The sequence below is a fragment of the Cajanus cajan genome, chromosome 4 (assembly GCF_000230855.2).
Source record: "Cajanus cajan strain Asha chromosome 4, NIPB_CcT2T_4, whole genome shotgun sequence".
In the NCBI taxonomy this organism is placed as follows: Eukaryota; Viridiplantae; Streptophyta; class Magnoliopsida; order Fabales; family Fabaceae; genus Cajanus; species Cajanus cajan.
Genome location: NC_138520.1, coordinates 69430405 through 69451674, shown reverse-complemented (window position 1 = coordinate 69451674; position 21270 = coordinate 69430405). Strand labels below are relative to the sequence as shown.

General features: G+C 30.9%; 2 protein-coding genes across 2 annotated transcripts; both read left to right on the top strand.

Moving 5' to 3' along the window:
• The first annotated feature begins 6604 nt into the window (after positions 1-6604).
• Positions 6605-8109, top strand: FLA8 (FASCICLIN-like arabinogalactan protein 8). Its single transcript, XM_020363368.3, has one exon. The coding sequence runs from the start codon at positions 6648-6650 to the stop codon at positions 7905-7907; it is 1260 nt and encodes a 419-aa protein (XP_020218957.1). The 5' UTR covers positions 6605-6647; the 3' UTR covers positions 7908-8109.
• Positions 8110-14865: 6756 nt separating this feature from the next.
• LOC109803061 (zinc finger protein-like protein) lies at positions 14866-20794 on the top strand. The gene is made up of 7 exons (XM_020364526.3): positions 14866-15235; positions 15802-16238; positions 17152-17266; positions 18170-18844; positions 19009-19086; positions 19664-19777; positions 19977-20794. The coding sequence occupies exons 1-7, from the start codon at positions 14918-14920 to the stop codon at positions 20238-20240; spliced, it is 2001 nt and encodes a 666-aa protein (XP_020220115.1). The 5' UTR covers positions 14866-14917; the 3' UTR covers positions 20241-20794.
• Positions 20795-21270: the final 476 nt, after the last annotated feature.

The window sequence follows — 21270 nt, the reverse complement described above, 5'->3', positions numbered from 1 at the left end:
TTTCTAAAGAATTATTATTAAGAGTATAAATAAAATAAAATGATAATTAATACTACATAAAAAAAATATTAAAGTCAACTTAATGGTGAGATTTTTAGTAATATATACATGATTTTGGGTTCAAATATTAATGTCATATTGTATCCTTTAAAAAAAGATTTTTTTATATTTATTTTCTGAGTTATAAAGTTGTTAGTTTTGTACTTTGCGGGAATGAGTCCTTTAATTACAAGTCTCATGAGTTTGATCGTTTTTCGTGTTTCCATGATTATCAACTACAAGTTTAAGTAAAACAAATGGCCTAATTACTATATGAATCAAATGAAGCTTATGAGGAAGGAAGTGTCTAATATGTATATGCACACTGTTAAAGGTGAATAAGGCCAAAAGACACACATGGCACCCTATGATCAAGTTAAGTGTGAAACAGCTTCTCAGTTTGTATTCATTCCAATTATGTTACTTTGTTGCCAGACAATATCTTCTTCCACAACCACCACCAATCTAAATTCAGCCCATGTGCATGTGCTCCACAATATGCTTTTCATTCCAAAAGTGATCAAAGAAATTATGTGGAACTTTATTTTCTTCTTTAATTCTTTGTGTATAACCATTACCAAAATTGCCAATAGAGACTGTATAAGAGTATAGCTGTATAAGTGGAGATGATGGGAAATCATTTAATATTTAAAAGAGTGTACATATTTCATTATTATCAAGTGTTACACTTGCACATGTTGAATAATATTTTATTTTTGTAATGAACATGTTATTTGTTTTTAATACTTTTGTAAATGATAATGAATTTGTTATTCAAGAGTTTGTTAATTATATAATGTTAGTTTTTTGCATTGGATATTGTGATTTCTATTTTTCCTTTAAAAATGTATTTCTGTGGGGGGGGGGGGGGGAGGGGAACTATACCTTGTGGAAAATAAATTCATCACACAAGTAAATTGTTCTTACTCTTGGCAATACATGTAGAAATATTGGAAACAAATTACACAAATTTACGAACTTCTTTTAATTAAATTTTCATAAAAATGCATTAACATCTATTTTCTATCAACAACAAAAAAGTAATAGGTAAAAGAATGGAAAATAAATAAAGTGTGGACATGATATTTACTGTAAATAAAATACTAGAAACATTATTATCATTGAATGAAAAATTATCTAAGTCTAGACTTCACAGTATCCAGGAGCTTCTTCCAACAGCTAAAGGTCAACCAAAGCTAAGAAACCTTTTTTCATTAGAGAGTCAGCATGCACAAGAGTTACCCTCCCCAAGGACATGCTTGAGAACATAGTTCCAATTCTCTAGTTAACAATCCATTTATATAATCCATGAAAGATCATTCAGAAATACTAAGTGCCACTCATATTTGTCTTAATATTTTTTGGTTGGTTCTTAGATGTACAAGTTGTAATGTTATATCAGGCATGCATCTTGTTTTAGCTAATAAAGTTATTTTTTGATTCCCACAGTTTAAAGGTGGAATTTACGAAACTTTTCTTCTACAACATTGTGAAGTAATTAAAAAAAGATGATGACAAGTGTCATATATATTTAATTTTCTCTTGACACAAGCAAAGGTAAGAAAGCTTTTGTGAAGGCAAAGAAAGGCAAGGAAGCTTGATCATAGTATGATGCATGTCATTGGAATAAACTAGAAAAAGAAGGTAGCCAAAGTATATAATGTGAAAAGAGTGATTGATGGTTATGTATTGTTGGAGACATGTGGGAAAGTTTTCATGGTTACATATTATGATGTGCATTCCACTTTCCCCATGAGCCATGTCATAACTCATAAATGGATCATGCCAAGCACTAGGTCAATCTTCAACATGCTTCCCTCTAACAATATTATATTATCGTTTTTCATAGCATATATTGGTCCCATCTCTTTCAACATTACAAGCACTAAAGTTGGCATCATTAGTTATCTTTAGCTAAGCCAGCCATGCGAGTCAACAATTATAAAATCTATATATAGTGCATAAATCATTTTGTTAAAGATATATTTGAAAAATTGATAAAAGTAGAAGATTTTAACTTCAAATCTTAATGCAATCAATATAATTTTGATAAATAAAAAATAATAATTTATAACAACTTACATGCGTGAATTAACTGAAGTAAATTCATTTTAGTTTGAGGACTGATATCAAATGTCTTGAATTAGAATATTAGAAAGGAGAATTTTGCTATCCATCAACTTGAGCCAAATTTTTTCTTCGGTATACATATGAACACTTCTATAAATAAATAAAAAATAGCTTATAAGAAAATTGATGTCATGATATCACATAAAAAATAATAAATAAAAAAATAGATACAATTTCTTAATGTTATTCACTATTTAAAATTAAAATTTTATCTCAATAACATATTTTTACATTTAATACAATATATATATATATATATATTAGTATTATTAAAATAAAATTTTAATTCTAATAGAATAACACCACCTTAATCATATTAAAAATTTATCTAAATTTTATCTAAAAATGATCATTTAGTTTGTGTGGCAGTTGAGCCTAACCTTAAATATTTAATATAGTCAGATAAACATTAAAAAATTAAAAATTATTTAATACTTTATTTTATTAATTTAAATTGATGAATATTCTTAAGAATATTTTATACATTGATTTAAATTTATATAATGAAGTATTATATAATTTTTAATTTTTAATTTTTTTAATTTAACGGTTAAATAGTTAAAATTTGATTAAAAATATAAGTTATTAAGTAGAATAAGATTTATTTTTAAAATAAATATTTCATATATATATACATATATATAATAATAATAATAATAATAATAATAATAATAATAATAATAAGAGACTAGCGAAATTATGATATTGAGCAGGCAAGGGTTGAATTTGAAGCAGGTAGAATTAAATTGATATGATGATGAGATGTAACCGTTGAGATAAGGTCAAAAAGAGAAAGAAAATCAGTTGAGTGCTGAACTTTCAAACAGATAAGTCTATCCCTTTTGCCTGCAAATTTATGTTTCTCTCACTAACCCTCTTCCTTCTATCACTTTCTCTCTTTTTTATTTACCTTCATACACCACAATTTACAATGTTTCATAACAAGTTATATAGTATTAAGTAAATCTACTCCAATAGGATTGTCCTAGGAAAAAAAAAAAGAAGCATTGGTTTAATTAGTGAGATCAAATTTTATTAACATGAATTAATAATAAATCATAAGTATACAATAATAGTTAAGTTTATAATTAAAAATATAAAAAATTATTTATATAAATTTAAATTTAGTTAAGAATTAAAAAGGTAATTGATTTCACACGTTACACGAGTATACATATTAGTATTAGTACAATTAAATGTGTCGGTTGCCTTAGTTGGTAAAATAATACGAGTGAATGGCAATTTTGTTAATCACATTTGGCTTTTGGCTTTTGTCTTTTCCATTTCGCCTCTTCCCTCTATCCAACCATAATTTGCATGCAATATGTCACTAATAAAATTAATTATGTTTATTTTTATTAGTAAAAGAAATTACAAAGAAAGACAAACTTAAAATTTTATATATTTATCTTGATTTTTTACTATCAAGCCAATTAAAAAAAACAACTTTTATTAATTTAAAATATTTTAGACATATTTATTATAAATATTATTTGTGTTGATAATGATGATGAAGAGTATTGCTAAAGGGGGAAGTTGATGAAGTGAGAAAACCATTGCCGTGGTTTTCGAATTTAGAACGTTAGAAGAGAGAGAAGACAGTGTTCCATAGAAAATTTGAAAAACAAATGAAAAGGACAGAAGAAAGAGAGAAGGGCATATTAGTCATTTGGCAAAAGGGAGAGGAACGAAGCCAACAAATGCCACGACCCCTCTTTCCATTTTCCAGCTGTGACCAAATCATCCTTGTCCCCTCCTCACATGGCCCTCCCTAACTCAACCATAGTTATTCCTTAACCACACCCATTCCACTCCTACTCCTACATTGTCCCTTCAAAGCTCAGAACAGGAATTCTACTAATTAATAAATCAAATTTCCAAACTATGTATTTTTCAATCACATGATCAAATATTATTAAACATTTAAACTTCATTCATATATACCAAAGTCATTAGATCAAATGATTTGACTCCTATATTCCTTAATCAAAAATTGGGATTCAATTCTTGATTTGGACATCAAGTCATGACTAGAAGTGTCACTTTATCTTTATATGAGCTTACTTGGTAGGAAAGAGTTATACCTTCACATTAGACAAAATAAAAAAGACCTCATTTATATGTATTTGTTACAATTTTTTATCTCTTAATTTTATCACATTAGATGCCACTTTATTTAAAAGGTGAGAGGTCATGAGTTAGCATTAAGTTTTAATGATCAAGAAATTTTAAATTGATACGACCATAATTTTATAATTTTTTAAATTAGAGAGGTTAAATGTTTCAATTTTAAAATATAGAGTTCGAAATTATGGATTGACAAAAGTAAAAAAATCAAAAATATAATTTAGCCAAATAATAATTTACCAACAAGTGACTAGACTAGTGAATATGAGTTTAGGTCCCATATCTTGTGAATAAATGTTAGGAACTCAAATAATTAGTAAGGTCAAATATAAATTTGTGCACAAATTAAGTTTGGTCGACAAAAAATAACTTACTTATTGATGCCTTTAGATGTAATAAAACAAAACCATTACAATCGATCTAATGATTGACTTTGGTTGGCTTGAGACAGATGTACAAGAATTTAAGATCAATCATTATTGTTGTCAACATAATATTTTTTAATAATATTTTTTTTAAATGATTAGCATAATGAATGATTAACAAGATGATGACTACAAATAAAACTACCATATATCATTAAGTGAGAATGACACTAATGACTACGATGATGGTGATCTTTATGATAACAACGATAATGATAATGGTAATACGAGAATAGTGTTAACAATGACAATGATAGAAACGACTATAGTGGTGGTGGTATAGTAGTTTTATTTGTGATCTTATAATTTAAATCACTTATTTCAATATAATGATTAAAATTGAGTATTTTTATTCTCACATAAAAATGTCATTGTCATATTATACCTTTTTTCGTCTATAGTTATATTTCATGTTCTTACTAAATTTCATACAATTTAAAAATTATTAGATAATTTATTACAACACTTTATTTTAGCTTATAATATGATATTTTAAATATATATAAATATTCATTGTGACAAAACATATATAGAAGAATCTATATTATGTGAAAAAATTTATATACATGATCATAACTTCATAAGTGTAATACTACATAATTTCAATGATTTAATTGGATAAATTTTCATTTTAAAAAAATTATTGAATCTGTAATTTTATTCACTCACGCACACATTTAGTTACATTACTCGCACAAACTTACATTTAAACACTTAATACTTACACACTTACATTTAATAATTACAAATAGTCACATTTCAATGTATTATAATTAATCTACTGACTTAATAAAAAGAATTACGTATGTTTAACATGCAAAAAATATATTAAAAAAATAATGCTTTTCTATAACAAATCCTTTAGGAAAAAGTTACAAGTTTTTTTTTTTTAAAGGAAAAAGTTATGAGATGACTGAAGTTATTCCTATTTAATATCAATCTTAAGAATAATTTTAAGCGATTAAAGTTTAATTTTTTAATGAAAAAACATTTATTATATAAAAAATATATAAGAATACAACGAATGCATTAATTGTTAGATTTTTAAATCATTCCCTATTATGTTTCCTATATCTCTTTATTTACATCGCATATACTTTTGGTTGTTGGATGGCTTTAAATATAATATAAACCATGTTAAAAAGAAAATTATGTATACTCACAAAGTGTTATAGAGATTAATTACTGTTTTTAATAATATATATTTTATAATATATATATATATATATATATATATATATATATATTCATTTATTTTTCTCTTGACTAAATAGTAGTTCAGTTCATGAACTTAGGAGACATTTTCATACTAGTTTATACAATTAATAAAATATGAAACAAGTTCTTAAAATATAAATTAATAATCATATAAATTTAGGGAATAGAATAATAATAAATAGTTATATTTATAAACTTGTTTAAAAATTATTTTTATTTCAAAGACAGATATAACCGTGTTTACCGCTTCCAAAACCGTGACTATTTTTTTAATTTACTTTTAGAAGGTAAAAGTTAAATTTTTAAGTGTGTTTAGTGTAATAGATTTAGGGAAGATTGAGAGAAAGATATGTACATGTTTTCACACGTCATAATATGAGAAACTTGGGTTTTACCTTTTTGTTCTATTATTGACGTTAGGTGCATAACATATAAAGAAAAAATGTATAATTTAATTAATAATATCTTTATGTTTTTTTGCATTTAATCCAATAAAAACAATTAAAAGAAATATAAATTTTTTCCTTTTCGTTATTTCTTTCTTGACCACAGCTTAGAAAAATAAATAATAGAAAAAGCAGATGTGAATTTTAATTACACTTGTCCTCCCTTAAGTCCTTAACCATGGTTAAGCTAACCCAAGCCCTTCACACTCCCATGTTTTAACTCCTCACTCCCACTCCCACTCCCACACTCCCTCTCTCCAACATGGCCAAAGCTAATCTCCTCCCCGTCCTCCTCCTCCTCCTCAGCCTCTCCGCCGCCGTCTCCGTCTCCGCCCACAACATCACCGACATTCTCGCCGCCGACCCCGACTACAGCCAGTTCAACGACTTCCTCTCGCAGACCGGCCTCGCCGACGAAATCAACACGCGCCAGACCATCACCGTCCTCGTCCTCAACAACGCCGCGTTCTCCGCCGCCGCCGGCAGCCACCCCCTCTCCGTCGTAAAAAACCTCCTCAGCCTCCACATCCTGCTCGACTACTTCGACAACACCAAACTCCACCAGATCACCAACGGAACCACGCTCTCCACCACGCTCTACCAAACCACCGGCACCGCGCACGGCAACGTCGGATCCGTCAACATCACCGACCTCAAAGGCGGCAAGGTCGGCTTCGGCTCCGCCGCTCCCGGCTCCAAACTCGACTCCACCTACACCAAATCCGTGAAGCAAATCCCCTACAACATCTCCGTCATCGAAATCAGCGCGCCGATCATCGCGCCGGGGATCCTCACGGCGCCGCCGCCCTCCGCCGACGTTAACATTACCGCTCTCATCGAGAAAGCGGGATGCAAAACGTTCGCTAACCTAATCGCCTCTAACGGACTCGTTAAAACGTTTCAGTCAACGGCTGATAAAGGTTTGACTATTTTCGCGCCGAATGATGAAGCGTTCAAGGCCAAAGGCGTACCTGATTTGAAAAAGCTCACCAACGCTGAGGTAGTCTCGCTCCTACAGTATCACGCCGCCGCCAAGTACCTTCCTATCGGATCCTTGAAAACGACCAAAGGCTCCGTAGCTACCTTGGCCTCCAACGGCGCCGGAAAGTTCGACTTCACCGTCTCCGTCGCCGGAGATTCCGTCACGCTCCACACTGGCGTAGATTCCTCCAGGATTGCGGATACCGTGCTCGATTCGACTCCGCTTTCGATTTACTCTGTCGACAGCGTTCTCCTTCCGTCGGAACTGTTCGCGAAGTCGCCGTCGCCTGCTCCCGCGCCGGAGCCTGCTTCCGCGCCGTCTCCTTCTCCGAGGCTGGCTCCGTCGCCTTCGCCGCTTCCCGCGTCGCCTCCGGCTCCTGCGGGAGAGGCGCCGGGTGGTGCACCGGCGGATGCGCCGTCGGCGGCGGCGGAGCGGAGCACTTCCGGCAAGTCTGACGGTGTTCACGTGAAAGCTTCTGCGGTGTTCACTGTTACAGTGACTGCTTTGTCTGCTTTTGTGATTTCCGCTGTCTTGTCTTGATTTGTCGTAATTTAATTTTATATTTTAATTGTTTGAGTTTTTTTTTTTTTTTTTTAAATTTCCCGGGATGTGATTGGACTGGGGAATGTGGGTTTATTTATTTTTTGTGTTATAAATTAATTTAGGCATGTGGTGATGTACGGGATAGTTGTGTATTTTATTTTAGCTTTTATTTATTTAATTTGATTTTGGGGTTATGGAAGATTCTGGTGTTATCGTTATTAGTGGAGGTGAGAGGAGGACACGTGGAGGACTGAGAGTGGGTCCCACGTGTTTCCTATGGTGTGGACCATCGCATTTTAGATCTAGTTCCGAGGACTGTGCGGCGAATTGTTTTTCATTTCCAACGGATTTTTTATTCTTCTTAAAAATGTAGGTGACTCGCGAGGCATTTGGAGTCAACATTTTGAATGCCCAATGTGTTCGTTGGAAACTTGAGATTGATTTATTGACAAGTGCTACTTTCAGCTAACTAAGAATTGCTGTCGCGTCTAATTTAATGAAGAAAAAATTTGTATATAAATTCTTCTAACATGAGATTGGTCCAAATATGACTTTGTTGTTTCAGGTGGGGTGATACATGTAAAAAATATTCTAATGTTTATGTTAATTTTTAACAGTGTAGATATCTCTAGTATATAATGTATGTACCTTGGTAGATTTAGAGTTTTTTCTTTATGCGAATATCTTGGTTGATTAAGATAAAATTATGTATTTATTTTTTTATCTTGTTAGTTGGGAAATGATTATATTTTCTCGGTCGATGTAGCTTGGTGAGCTGGTGTCGAGATAGGTCTCTACATTGATGGCATTGGGTCAAGATGGATTTTGGTATCGATGTGGGCGAGTTGGTGTCGAGATTGGTCTTGACACTGATGGCATTAGGTCAAGATGGATTTCGGTATCGATGTGGGCAGTACATAAATATATATATTACTCCTTTCATTTTTTATTCATAGTCGTTTAAGGTTTTGCACGGGACTTAAGGAAATGATTGATATTTTAGTTTTTAAAAATATTTATTACTTATTTTTCTATTCTACCCTTTATTTTTTTATAGTATTTTGTTGAAAACATATTACCTTTTTAAATGCAACATTAACTTTACATAGGTGGTTGAAAAAAAAATAGGTAGACATTAAAAATAAATAGACACATTATTCAATAAACATACATTAATTATCAAACATAAAAATGAGGAAAAAAAATTAATAAGTCATTGATTTTAATAAAATGACAATAAAAAAAATGACAAATTCTGACAAAACGACTATAAATAAAAAACGAAAAAGTACTATCTTTAAATTGTTTCCTTTTTACCTTCAATTTAAGAGTTAATGTCGTGTTAAAGATGTCTCCATAAAATTCAAGCAATAATTTGATTGGCGTATGTCACGCCATAATCTGGATTCTTTAATAAAGTTTTGACCTTCTCTTGTTACTATTGTTGTGCTTGCAAGTGAGACATATATACAATTATACATGACCCGTTGGCTTTTAGAAAAGAAAGTATTTTGGTTGTGGTTAGAATATCATCAATAGACAAATATTCATTTGTAAGAATTTTTTAAGTTAGGACAGCATTCTTCCAAAGTGCAGGATTACTAACTTGGAAGATTACTTTCTTGAAGCTATCATGACTACATCTCATACTCATTCGAATCATAATCTTTTAATAGGGTCTTCTTATGGGCTACGTGCACGCCTAGGGCAGAATAGAAGCACAATCTCACTTTTTGAAAGATATTTTAAAATTATTTTTTACATTTGAAAAATTATTTTTCTAAAATATACATATTTAAAAAAGTAAGTGAGAAGGTGAAAATAGAAAAGATAAGAATATAAATAAGATGAGTTCATCTCCCAGGTGAGCATCCCCACAACCTCTTTCATGAAAGGATGACAACCAAATCACCAACAGTCATGCATAGACCTTTTGGTTAGAAGACATGGGGGAAGAAACAAGCCAAAACCCTTTAATTTCATCTTAAAACCATTGTTAATATCTTTCTCCTTTTCTTTCATTTTGGTCCTTGGTAGGAAAAAAAAAGTTATAAAATACTTCAAATTTGATCTCTATATCATTTTAATATTTCAATTTAACCTGAATGATATGACATATCATGTGAAAAATAATAATTATTGATATGACATTTAATATGTGATGTCAATTTCAATAATAACGTTATTAAATAATTATTAATTTAAAAACTAACTTTAATAAAGTAAGTTATTTTAAAAACTTTATTTTTTAATTTTATCAATTTTTAAGAATCAAATTCTATTTGTTTTCCATATTCATTTTTGTCAGCTTATTATTAAAATATTATTTTTATATATACGCTTATCTTTTATTTGAGATAATAATTTTATTATATATATATATATATATTATTTCAGTTTTTTTAATGCATGTGACATATTTTTAAAATTTATATAAATAAAATTTGTAATAAATATTTTGAATATATAAATTATAATAATTAAGGTTTATAAGAAATAAATATTTTATCACATAAAATGTATCTAAAATTCATGATAAATAATTCGTGATATAAAGTTATTATTAAATATTAATAAAAATGGAATTTAATTTAGAAATTGAAATTAACATATTAAAAAATATAAAAGCCTATAAAATCCATAAAAAAAATATTTCCATTGAAAAAATATAGCTACGAACTTTATTTTATTGTTAAAGAATGTTCCTAGAAACGTTCTCTTTCAAAAAAATTATTCAATTTTTTATATATAAATAAAAATATATTTTTCTTAATAAATAATTTATAAAATCATCTTATTTTCTATTTTTTTTCATTACACTTCACTTCATTGTTTATTTACTTTCTCTTTCTTAAACCAAACACATTTGTACTCATTGAAAATGTGTATTTTTCTATTTTTTTGTAAAAAAACTTTATTTTCTATTTGTTTCACTATACTTCACATCATTTTTTTATTTACTTTCTCTTTCTTAAACCAAACACGTTTGTGCTTACTGAAAAATGTGTATTTTTCAATTTTTGTCTAAAGTTGATAACCTTATTTTCTCTTTTTTCTTTTACAAGCTTCAAAATCTTCATTACGAGGTGAGTACCTATAATGACACTCTAACGTTCAAGTTGTAGAGGTAATATGGTTGCATGTAATTAGTGCAAAAGTATTGTGTATCTACCTTATGATTAAACCTTCTTCTTTTATATGTGAAGACATTTTATTAAGAGTCATAATATAGATGTCGTTAATCCATTATTAATGATTATAATAAATTATATAAGATATTACCTAATGTGACACCATTTTATCTTGTATATCATTACACATAAATAATATGAAACTAAATTACTTCATGTAAAATAAATGAACTTAAAATTCATGCAAGTAAAAAGAATCACATTGTTAACATAAACTAAACTTAATGGAATTAACAAAATTACAAAGGAAATTAATCCAAAGTTCTCAAAGTAAATGACAAGAAGCAAATACTATTTTAGTCTTAGTTACATCAGATGTTACATGTCCTATCAAAACAAAATATAATGCTAAAGTCTAACCCTCAATACCAACATCTTTACCTCATGTTGACAATTGCCTACATAATAACTATAAAAAAAAAAAAAAACACAAAAGAAAGAGAGTGAGAAACATCTCACTTTAGCTCGTGGTGCATGATTCGCATGAATGCAAACCAGATAGTTAAACATAAACAAGACATGCAACAAAACATAACATACACAAATAAATATTATCATCACACTTGTTACATTCATAGCATAATAAACAATAGCATATGACATTATAATGCATTATGCAATGGATACTGAAAACATATTATCATGCATGTTGCGCTAGTAAAAACATCATACATCATACATGTGCATTATTACTAACAATACATGTTGAATAGTTTATGAGTACATGTCAGGTCACACCTTTTACGCACTCTCACTAAGATGATATACTACCAAAATTTGATCAAGATAGCTAAGCCACACAAGATACATCCCATGTACACAAAAGACGAGGCTGAGACTTTCAAACCAAGCTATCCCCAAGCTTTTACCCAAGGGGTCTTCCTTGACATTGTATTCTACATCATGCCCTTAAAAACATTTTTATACAGATGATGGATGTCAAACAGACTTTGTGCATAACATTTCAAATCATCTCATGATCTCATCATCACATGTTCTCGTATTACATGCTCATTAATTGTTCAGATATAGTAATTTATAGATTCATTGGGAGTTATCAACATTAATTAGTATGATGATTAGAAATGTTCACAAATTAACCACAATAATTACACAACATCATAACTTATTAGCAATTATTTTTCCTCATGATTTATCTTTCCTAAACATTGACATAGATACCTCAAATCATCATAAGATCAAATATTTTAAAGGTAAATTCATTCTTCATCATCATTTACAACTACATTTTCACAACTTAATCTTCTAAGACATTGTGTAGTCCAAACATCTTATATAGAGTTATATATATGTTATCAAATTGATTTTTGTTTTCTTAAAAAGATAAGACAAATTATTTCCAACTTTTATGTTGACGTAAAGAACTAATTATACCATATATTATTTTTTAAAAATACAAAATCGCGACATTTAAATCTAAATCTGACAATCTGACCTTTACTCACTAATTTATTCATAACTCGAGTTATAGGCTTCATTTTTAGGTGATTTCAACAACATTTGAAAGTTATCACCTAAGGCTACAACTCTTATGAAACCACCAAAGGCTACTTCGATCATTTGGGACACTTGCATGGGTGTTCAAGTGGATACATGCCCGTGCCAATTGTGATTCAACATAGGACTTTTCAACACTGATTGCACGGCCGTATCAGTTGCTACCCTGGGGTGAAATTCACTACAGTGAAGTGTGAAAATCGCACATGATGAACCCAAAGACGCCAAAACCCCAAAGTTTCAAACTAATTGGTAAAAATCACAATTAAAGCTTAATATTACTCTATTATACCATCAATTACTTCAGTCATTCCCAATTTCACATTCTAATTACATACTCCTATTAATTACTCAACAATAGCCATTTAGGGTTCCCACAAGAACACCAAAGCATATAATTTCAAGCCCATGTTCAAAAATTACAAACACTTACATATATTTAACATCAAATAGAACATATAAGGAGAAACAAAGAAGATAAAGACATATTTGAGGAAGGCCCTTATACTTAGATATATAATAGAGGCAAGATTGGAGGTCAATCACACTATCTAACATACAATCCCACACCTTGAGTGAGGTTTCTCATTCCCCCTTACCTTGTTGGGTAGAAAAAGATGGATGCTCAACTCTGAGGTGATTTTCTTTCTGCTTCTGTTTTTTGAACTCTGAACATAGAATGCGTACGTGAAAGAGAAAATGCATAAAAAGAAAGAAGCATAAAACTGATAAAAAATTGCACAATTAAATCATTAACCTCTCTTCCCTTAACTCATAGTTAAAACTTACATAACCACATTTACTAACTCCTTTCCCTCTTAATTAAATAAAACATCTAATTAAACCTTTAATGAAACACCTTATTTTATATTCTAAAACATATCAAATAATTAAGATAAATATGAAACGACTCCATTAACTGAAACAAAAATACCAAAAATATTTGTTAAATACTTGTATCATATTTTTATGTAAAATGGGGTGTTACACCTAATGTTTCATTTATTTGTTGGTCGAGTACCTATCAATAAATAAGTTACATAGTTGAAAAAATAAAATTCCTAATAAAAAGGAGTTTAGAAGAAGTATTCAATCTTGAGAAGGGTATCCGATCCTATGTAAGGTATTCAACCTTGAGAAGGGAATTTGGCCTAATATTAGTGGTATTTGGTCTTATGAAGGATAATCATCCATTCAATTGAGGTATTCAACCTTATTCGTTACAAGTACAATATCATTAGCTTAACCTCAAAATCAAGAGAAAGGGATATGTATGATGGAGCATATAGTTTTTACAACTCTATCTATGTATTGTGAACCCATTTGCAAACCAAGTTCATAATAATAATTAAGATTAATCTAATATTGATGAAAGGTTTGAGATATGTATAAAGAGTTATATTCAATATTTATTATCACTTTTGTATTGATACAACAACAATTTAAGTCAATGATTACGAAAGTAAGATAAAGAGTCATCAATAACTTTTACAAAGTTAAAAAGATGAGATAAAAAATCGTTAATAACTTTTTCAGGATTGAATTAGGGGAGTTTAGTCTGTAAAACTTGAAAAGATGAATCAAGAATATAAATGAAAAAAAAATAATTATTCAAAAGATAAAGTAAAATCAAATAAAAAGTAATTCTTTTTAACGATAATTAGAAACAATATTTAAAGATATAAAATGAATTATTTGTTTAAAATAAGATAAATATAATAATAAAATTATTTATTCAATTCCATTTATTATCTAAACAGTGAAAGACGAATTTATTTAATATTATTATAACATATTTAAATAATACATTTCTTTTATTTGTATTCTATTTTAATCATTCGAATACATTTTTTTTCTTCTAAATCTTAATCATTCTATATGTATAAAATAGAATAATATAATTATTTGCTATGTAAATTTTCTACTCTTCTCACTTTTCTTTACACATTCATTTTCATTTAAATGTTTTTTTATCATGAAGAAATAAAATTCATTCTCTTAATATGTAACAATCGTCTCTTGTATTTTTTTTTTTAAAAAAATTAAAATAAACAATCTATTAGTTAAAAACAGTAACTAAATATATATGTGAAATATACATTTTATCTTTAAAATTTGAATACATTATACATTTTTTTTTAATATTTACTTCAATGTATTTAAATTCTTATATCTCCGAATACTTAATTTTTCATATTTATTGCAATATTGTTGTACACTATCTCTATAAATATGGGTTTTTATTCAATTTCACGGGGCATTTGGAGTTGGGAGTCTCTCTTGCTATCGAGAACTACTATGGCGACTAATAATCTCCCTGCAACAAAGTCCACCACGACGACGTCGTCTCAGGAGAAACGACACCGTTCGGTCTTCGAAGTTCCACACAACTTCTTCGACTCTTGTCGCCTTCTCTCTTCTCCTCACTCCTCCGTTTCCGACCACCACAGCACAGGCCCAACCCTCGAACCATCCCCAAACGACGTCGTCCTTGTCGACGCCCCTCAAAACGACGTCGTTTCCGCTCCCAGGCTGACCTGCAACACCTGTAAGACGCAATTCGATTCCCTTCAGGACCAGCGTTCCCATTTCAAATCCGACATTCATCGCTTCAACGTAAGATTCAGAACGCTTCTCTTTTCACTGGATTTTCGAGTAATTTACAATACAAGCTGTTTCATTTGAAAAGGGAATTTATTTTAATTACAATACATGTAACTAATTCGATAACATATTTTCTATTGTTGTTGATTATAAATAATAAATAATTACTTTACAAACCATACCTAGCGTGATTTCTGATGGATGAAGGTGTAAAATTCTTTAGAGTGATAGTGCATGAAAGTTAGATTCCGAAAAATAATATTTTTGAAAATACAATTTTGTTTTATGCTTTTTTTTTTTCCTTCAAATAATTAAATAAAATTCAAGATTGTTCCTGTTTTCAGTGAGATTAGGTAAAATTTAGAGTATTCTAGTTGCTTTAAAGAGATAAAGCTTATTCTGATTGTTTTGTTTTTTTGGAAGCTTGATATGGTCTTTTGTAAGTACAAAATGCTAATACAATGACGATGTCCATTCTGGTTTGGGGATACGAGAGTGAATTGTAGTAGTTGTTGTTTAGCTTCTATAATTGGGTTGCATTTTTTTTGGTGCTGATAATGGGGTTGTATTGATTATAGGTGAAGCTGACAGTTGCTGGGAAAAATATTGTGAAGGAAGAAGATTTTGAGGTGCTGACATCTGAGTTTGTCAAAGACTATGACGTGTCAAGTATATCGGGATCAGAAAGTGATGATGACAGTGAAATCGAATCTCAGAGTCAAATTGCATCGCGTGACAAATCGAGTGAAAGTTTTATTATTAAACAGAAACTATTCTTCCGCCTTCAGACAGGGCAGAGAGTTTCTGTCTGGAAGTGCTTGATTATGAATGTGACTGAAAATGTATTGTATGAGAATGAAAAGGCAGAGAGCGAATTGGTTGAGAAGTTGAAATCTCTGTCTGTTGAGCCCAGAGATAATACCCATTTGAGGATTGTTTTGCTTGCATCCGGTGGGCACTTTGCAGGTTGCGTCTTTGATGGTGATACTGTTGTGGCTCACAAGACATTTCACAGGTTAGAACATACTTCTTGCGATCGAACAATAGAAAAATAGTTATAGTGTTTCCGACTATTATTCAATAAAAGATGAATATGATTGTAGTTTCATTTAGACAGACTGTGTCGAGGGAGGATAGCAAATATTCATAATTCATACACCATTCAACCATGGACAAAGACTAATATTAGAATATCTGTGAAACATGTATCTTCATCAATTATTGTCCTATTTGGAGGTCTAGTCTTTTGGAAGTCTTGTGTTAGGACTTGGGGTCAGTTTTGGCTTTACAGGCAATTGATATTCTTTTACCTGGATGAGTCAAGCATGAGCATTAACTATTGAAACTTGATGCTTCTGCCCTAACATGTAATGTTGCAAGCCTATCTTGGATAGCTTGTGTGAACTTGTATGTGTAACAACCGCTATTGTTAGAGTATACATTTTATGCTTTACTCCAATAATATGGTATAGATTAGTTACTGTTGACTCAGCAGCTGGCGTCTTTTTTCTCCTTTGAGAGTTGAGACTAAATCTCATGTGAATTTGAATCAATTTTACTGATTCAGTTATTATGATGAATAGACAAATAAGTGACTAGGTGCAATCAATTCTATCTGAATGAAAACGAATGTTCTTCTTGTAGTCTGTTTCACTTAATTTTGGCAGGAGAATGTGTGAAATGCTGTATCAATTATGCTCGAGCTTCTGTTAGTAATTGATCAACTTTTTTACAGTTCTTTTTCTTCCATTGTCCCTGTTTTGTTTCCTGAGGCAGTAAAACATGTATTGTACTTCCTAATTATTGACCAAATACCTGTATCTCTGTTTTCTCATTCATTTTTATTGTTACTAGTTCTATTTGCTAAAAGTTGTAAATGGAGTTTTAATTTTTGGTTGTATTCTTAACCTCTTATTATTCTCATACAGATATGTCGTAAGAGCCAAGGCAGGAAAAAAACAATCATCTAAAGATGCTTCTGGCAGGGCTGCACATTCTGCTGGGGCTTCTCTTCGTCGTTATAATGAACTTGCACTAAAGAAGGTGTTCAAAACAAACCTATATTATTTTTCTTGCCAAATTTTTGTTCCCATGCTAGCCAATTGTTGTTTGGCACTAGGGTGTTTCGAAAATAACTGACAGAGCTACCTATTTATAGTCTTGGAATTGGAGGTAGTTATATGCAGGTTAATAAATGATATGAAAATGGTGCTATTTTTTTTCTTTTTTCATTTTAAAATGTGGGAAGTGGGAACTTATGAATTCGAAATTATAATTACTTGAAAATAGTATGGTATTTTTAGAAAATTTCTAAATTTATTTATTATTAATTTATTTGGGTAAGGACAATAAGATTTGTTATGGTGCTATTTCCTATATCGAAAAAAATATATCAGATGTTTAACATTAACTGTATTAAAAATTCCCCTTATAAAGCACAGGCTGCTTTTTCTCTATTAATAATTAAGTTAACGGCGACATAGCTTGGTTTATAAAAAATTTAGAACGGCTAATATATGTGATTACTTGGGGTCTATTTGGTTTGATAACATTTTTCATTTTCACAAATTACAAAATATATCATCTTGTTTCCTCTCTTGTACAGAAAATAGTGAAAAACAATAAAATCTATTTTTTTTTTTCGGTTTTTGTATGAATCTTTGAAAATATGAAATGTAATAAAAATGAGTTGACATTTTTGTAGTTATTTGTGAAGGCAAGACATAAGAATCAAAAACATTTTCTTAAATCAAATGGGTCCTTGAAATTTGACAAATTGGCTATTACAATGATTCTTCTAGTTTTACTTTTATTCATTCTCAAGCACACATGGAGATGTAGAAAATACTTTCTTATTGTCTTGTTTGTTTGTGAGTGCATGGACATTTGCATTTGTGCACACCGTTATTTAAATCTGGACTAATTATTGACATGCCAATATTTTAGGAAGTTCAAGAACTGCTTACTGCCTGGAAACCTTATTTTGATGCTTCCAATTGCATTTTTATACATGCACCTTCAAGTAGTCGTCAACTGCTTTATGATGGAGAAAGATCATATTTTACCAATCGGCAGAGTGCTGTTAGAAATATTGCTTTGACTGTTCGGAGGCCTACTTTAAGGGAAGCAAAGCGTGTATATAGCCAGTTGACCCAGGTAACCTATGAAGCAGACGAGAAGGAAGTTTTACAAAGCAACCAAGAGGATTTGGTATCAATTCACATCTCTAAAATAAATGGCAATCCAACCTCCAGCAAAGGGGACATGGCTGAGTTGGATGACAAAGATAAAGCAGAACCTTGTTCAAGTAAACAAAATGATGAACTCCCCATTTCAAGTAATGGAGAAAGTGAGAATGAGCTATCTGGTAAATCAACTCCTTTACATCAAGCAGCACAATCTGGCGACTCTCTAAAGGTTTTGGAGCTCCTGGATCAGGGCCTGGATCCTTGCATTAAAGATGAAAGGGGGCGGACCCCATATATGTTGGCAAATGACAAAGAAGTGAGGAATACTTTCAGAAGGTTTATGGCGTCAAATCTTGACAAATGGGATTGGCATGCTGCAAAAGTTCCCAGTGCATTGACCAAAGACATGGAAGAATCACAAGCTGCTAAGCAGGTGATTCTGCTACATGTTAAAATAAGTTTTTAATTCTGATTTAAATTAAAATGGTTACTATTTTGTATTATCCATATTGTTCTCTCTATGATCTTAATGTTTCGACTTTTGATGATCAAATCTAAATAGTTCCGTCTCAGTAATGGTTACTTCATTTTATACAGGCAGAAAAAGATGCTAAGAGAAAAGCTAGAGCAAAACAATTAAAGAAATTGCGTAAAGCAAAAGAAAAGAAGGCTCAGGTACTGCTTAATTGGTTTTAGTCTCATGTTATATGATGACCTCTTTTTTATGGACTTCTTTCTGAAAACATTTTAACTTGGTTTATTAAACAGAATATAATTGATAATTTCATAAGACATACTTTAATCATTGTGATTTCAATTTATTACAGTTTACCTTAAAAATTTGAGAGATATCTTGGTAGTGTTGAAATTGTTGTTTAGAGTGAAAATGGTACCTGCTCCTTCAAATAACATTCCTCTGTTTGTCTTTCCACCTTTGACCTCCAAACGCCTTGCAATCAGCTTGTGATGATTGAGTCTTGGGAAATGTGCATAAACAAATGAATTTATTGCGAATTATGAAAATGAAATGGAAACTTGTACTTAACCAATTTGTGAGTTCTATTGTTGTTCTTTGTTCTGTTGCTTGTGGTTTCAGTCCTAGGCCTATACCTCAGCCAGCTACACATTTTTCTGAAAAGCTTTCATTGAGAAGCTTTGATTTTCCATATTTAGCATTTATACAGTTTTTTACTCATTGTTCATTATTCTTGTCAAAAATATTATTCTGAGGAATCTTAAACGTGGTGCTCAGGTTGAAGCTGCCTTGCCTAAGAATGATTCCAAAACTGTAGAGAAGCAAGTAACTGCTTCAGCATCTATTAAGGGACAATCGCACTTAAAAAGTGGTGTGCATTTATCTAAAGAGGTTAGATACTGAAATTTTTGCTGCTGGAAATGTTAAAAAGGCCATGTCTTTCATAAATTTAACGATGTGTTGAAACCATGCGATACACATTAATGAGAGAATTTGATTCTTCCGTCCGAGTATTTTCCACTCGTAACTGCTAATTGTTAATGAACTGTTTAATATTGTAATTTATTAATCCTCTTTCTATCTTAAACAGGAAGAAATAAGAATGGCACAGGCTGCTGAAAGAGAAAAGAGAGCAGCTGCTGCAGAGAGGAGAATGGCTGCCCTCAAAATTCAAGCTAAGAGTGCAACCACTGCACCTAGCATGTCAGAGCCTAAAAGTGGATTAGCTGGTGACATTTACTGTTCCTGCTGTAATTCATCACTTGCTGGTAAAGTTCCATTCCACCGGTATAATTACAAATACTGCAGCACATCATGCATGCATGTACACAGGGAGATCCTAGAAGATCAATGAGGATGTGTATAGATAGTAAAATATTTCTTTTGTGCAAATTAATTAAGATTGCTCCGAATATCCATTGTTCTTGATCTGGTTGCAAGTAATCTTGGTTGGAAAAAGGGAAAGAAATAAGGAGGCATGGGGAGCAGCCATGGTGGAAGGACTGAATGGTAAATAACATGAGCTGATGATGTTCAAAGGAACAAAAAATTCATTGATGCAGCTAGAGTCATAACAGCTAGCTTAGAGCGTTCCCACACTTTGTGCTGTGCCAAACATGAACATAGCATATGGCCAAGTGCACTTGACATTGTTGATCCTGTATCATTTGATTTATTTTTCCCTGTGTGGGTTTTTGTTGAAAGTTTAGTCTCTTTGCCTCTATTTTATTAGGCAGCATGAATTGCCTAATTTTAACCAGATCAGGGAGGTTGGTTAGTTTAGAACTTGATGGTATTTTAACAATTAGCAATTAATGGTTAGTGTTCAGCAATGCAGACAAAAACGATACTAAAAACTTTTATTTGTGTAGTCCAAAGGTAACATAAATATGATCATGTTCAAGTGAATTGCGTGTGTTGCTACATCACAAACTAGAAAGAAATTCATTTTGTCGCTTCAACTAGTTTGTCTCACAATTTAGTGGCACAAAGTAAAAACGAATGTATCTTGTACGTTAAAACAAAACTTGTAACTTACAATGATCAAGCTGGTCGACGACTTTTTATATTTCTTTTTAATTTTAGCATGCAGACAAAATTCTAGATTGAGCAGCCTCGGACAACGACTACTTTCTAATTCAAAAGATCACAAGGACAATATTGAGGTCAAGCTCTCAAGAATTCGTTTCTGTATCGATGATTATTAAAATTTTGAAACAAATTAGTTCGATGACTTTTTAGGTTATACGTCGATTTATGTTGATGTTTCAATGTCATACTACACGGTTAAATAAGATATCTACTACTGCAAAAATGTTTTTTATAAAGTATTTTCCAAATTATAATTAATGTAGTATTTTATGATAAATGGAAACCCAAAAATT

Coding starts and splice junctions, on each gene's coding strand:
- LOC109803061 (XM_020364526.3), top strand. CDS start 14,918: ATGGCGACTAATAATCTCCCTGCAACAAAGTCCACCACGACGACGTCG. Junction 16,239..17,151: donor GCTCACAAGACATTTCACAG/GTTAGAACATAC, acceptor ATTCTCATACAG/ATATGTCGTAAGAGCCAAGG. Junction 19,778..19,976: donor GTGTGCATTTATCTAAAGAG/GTTAGATACTGA, acceptor TATCTTAAACAG/GAAGAAATAAGAATGGCACA.
- FLA8 (XM_020363368.3), top strand. CDS start 6,648: ATGGCCAAAGCTAATCTCCTCCCCGTCCTCCTCCTCCTCCTCAGCCTC.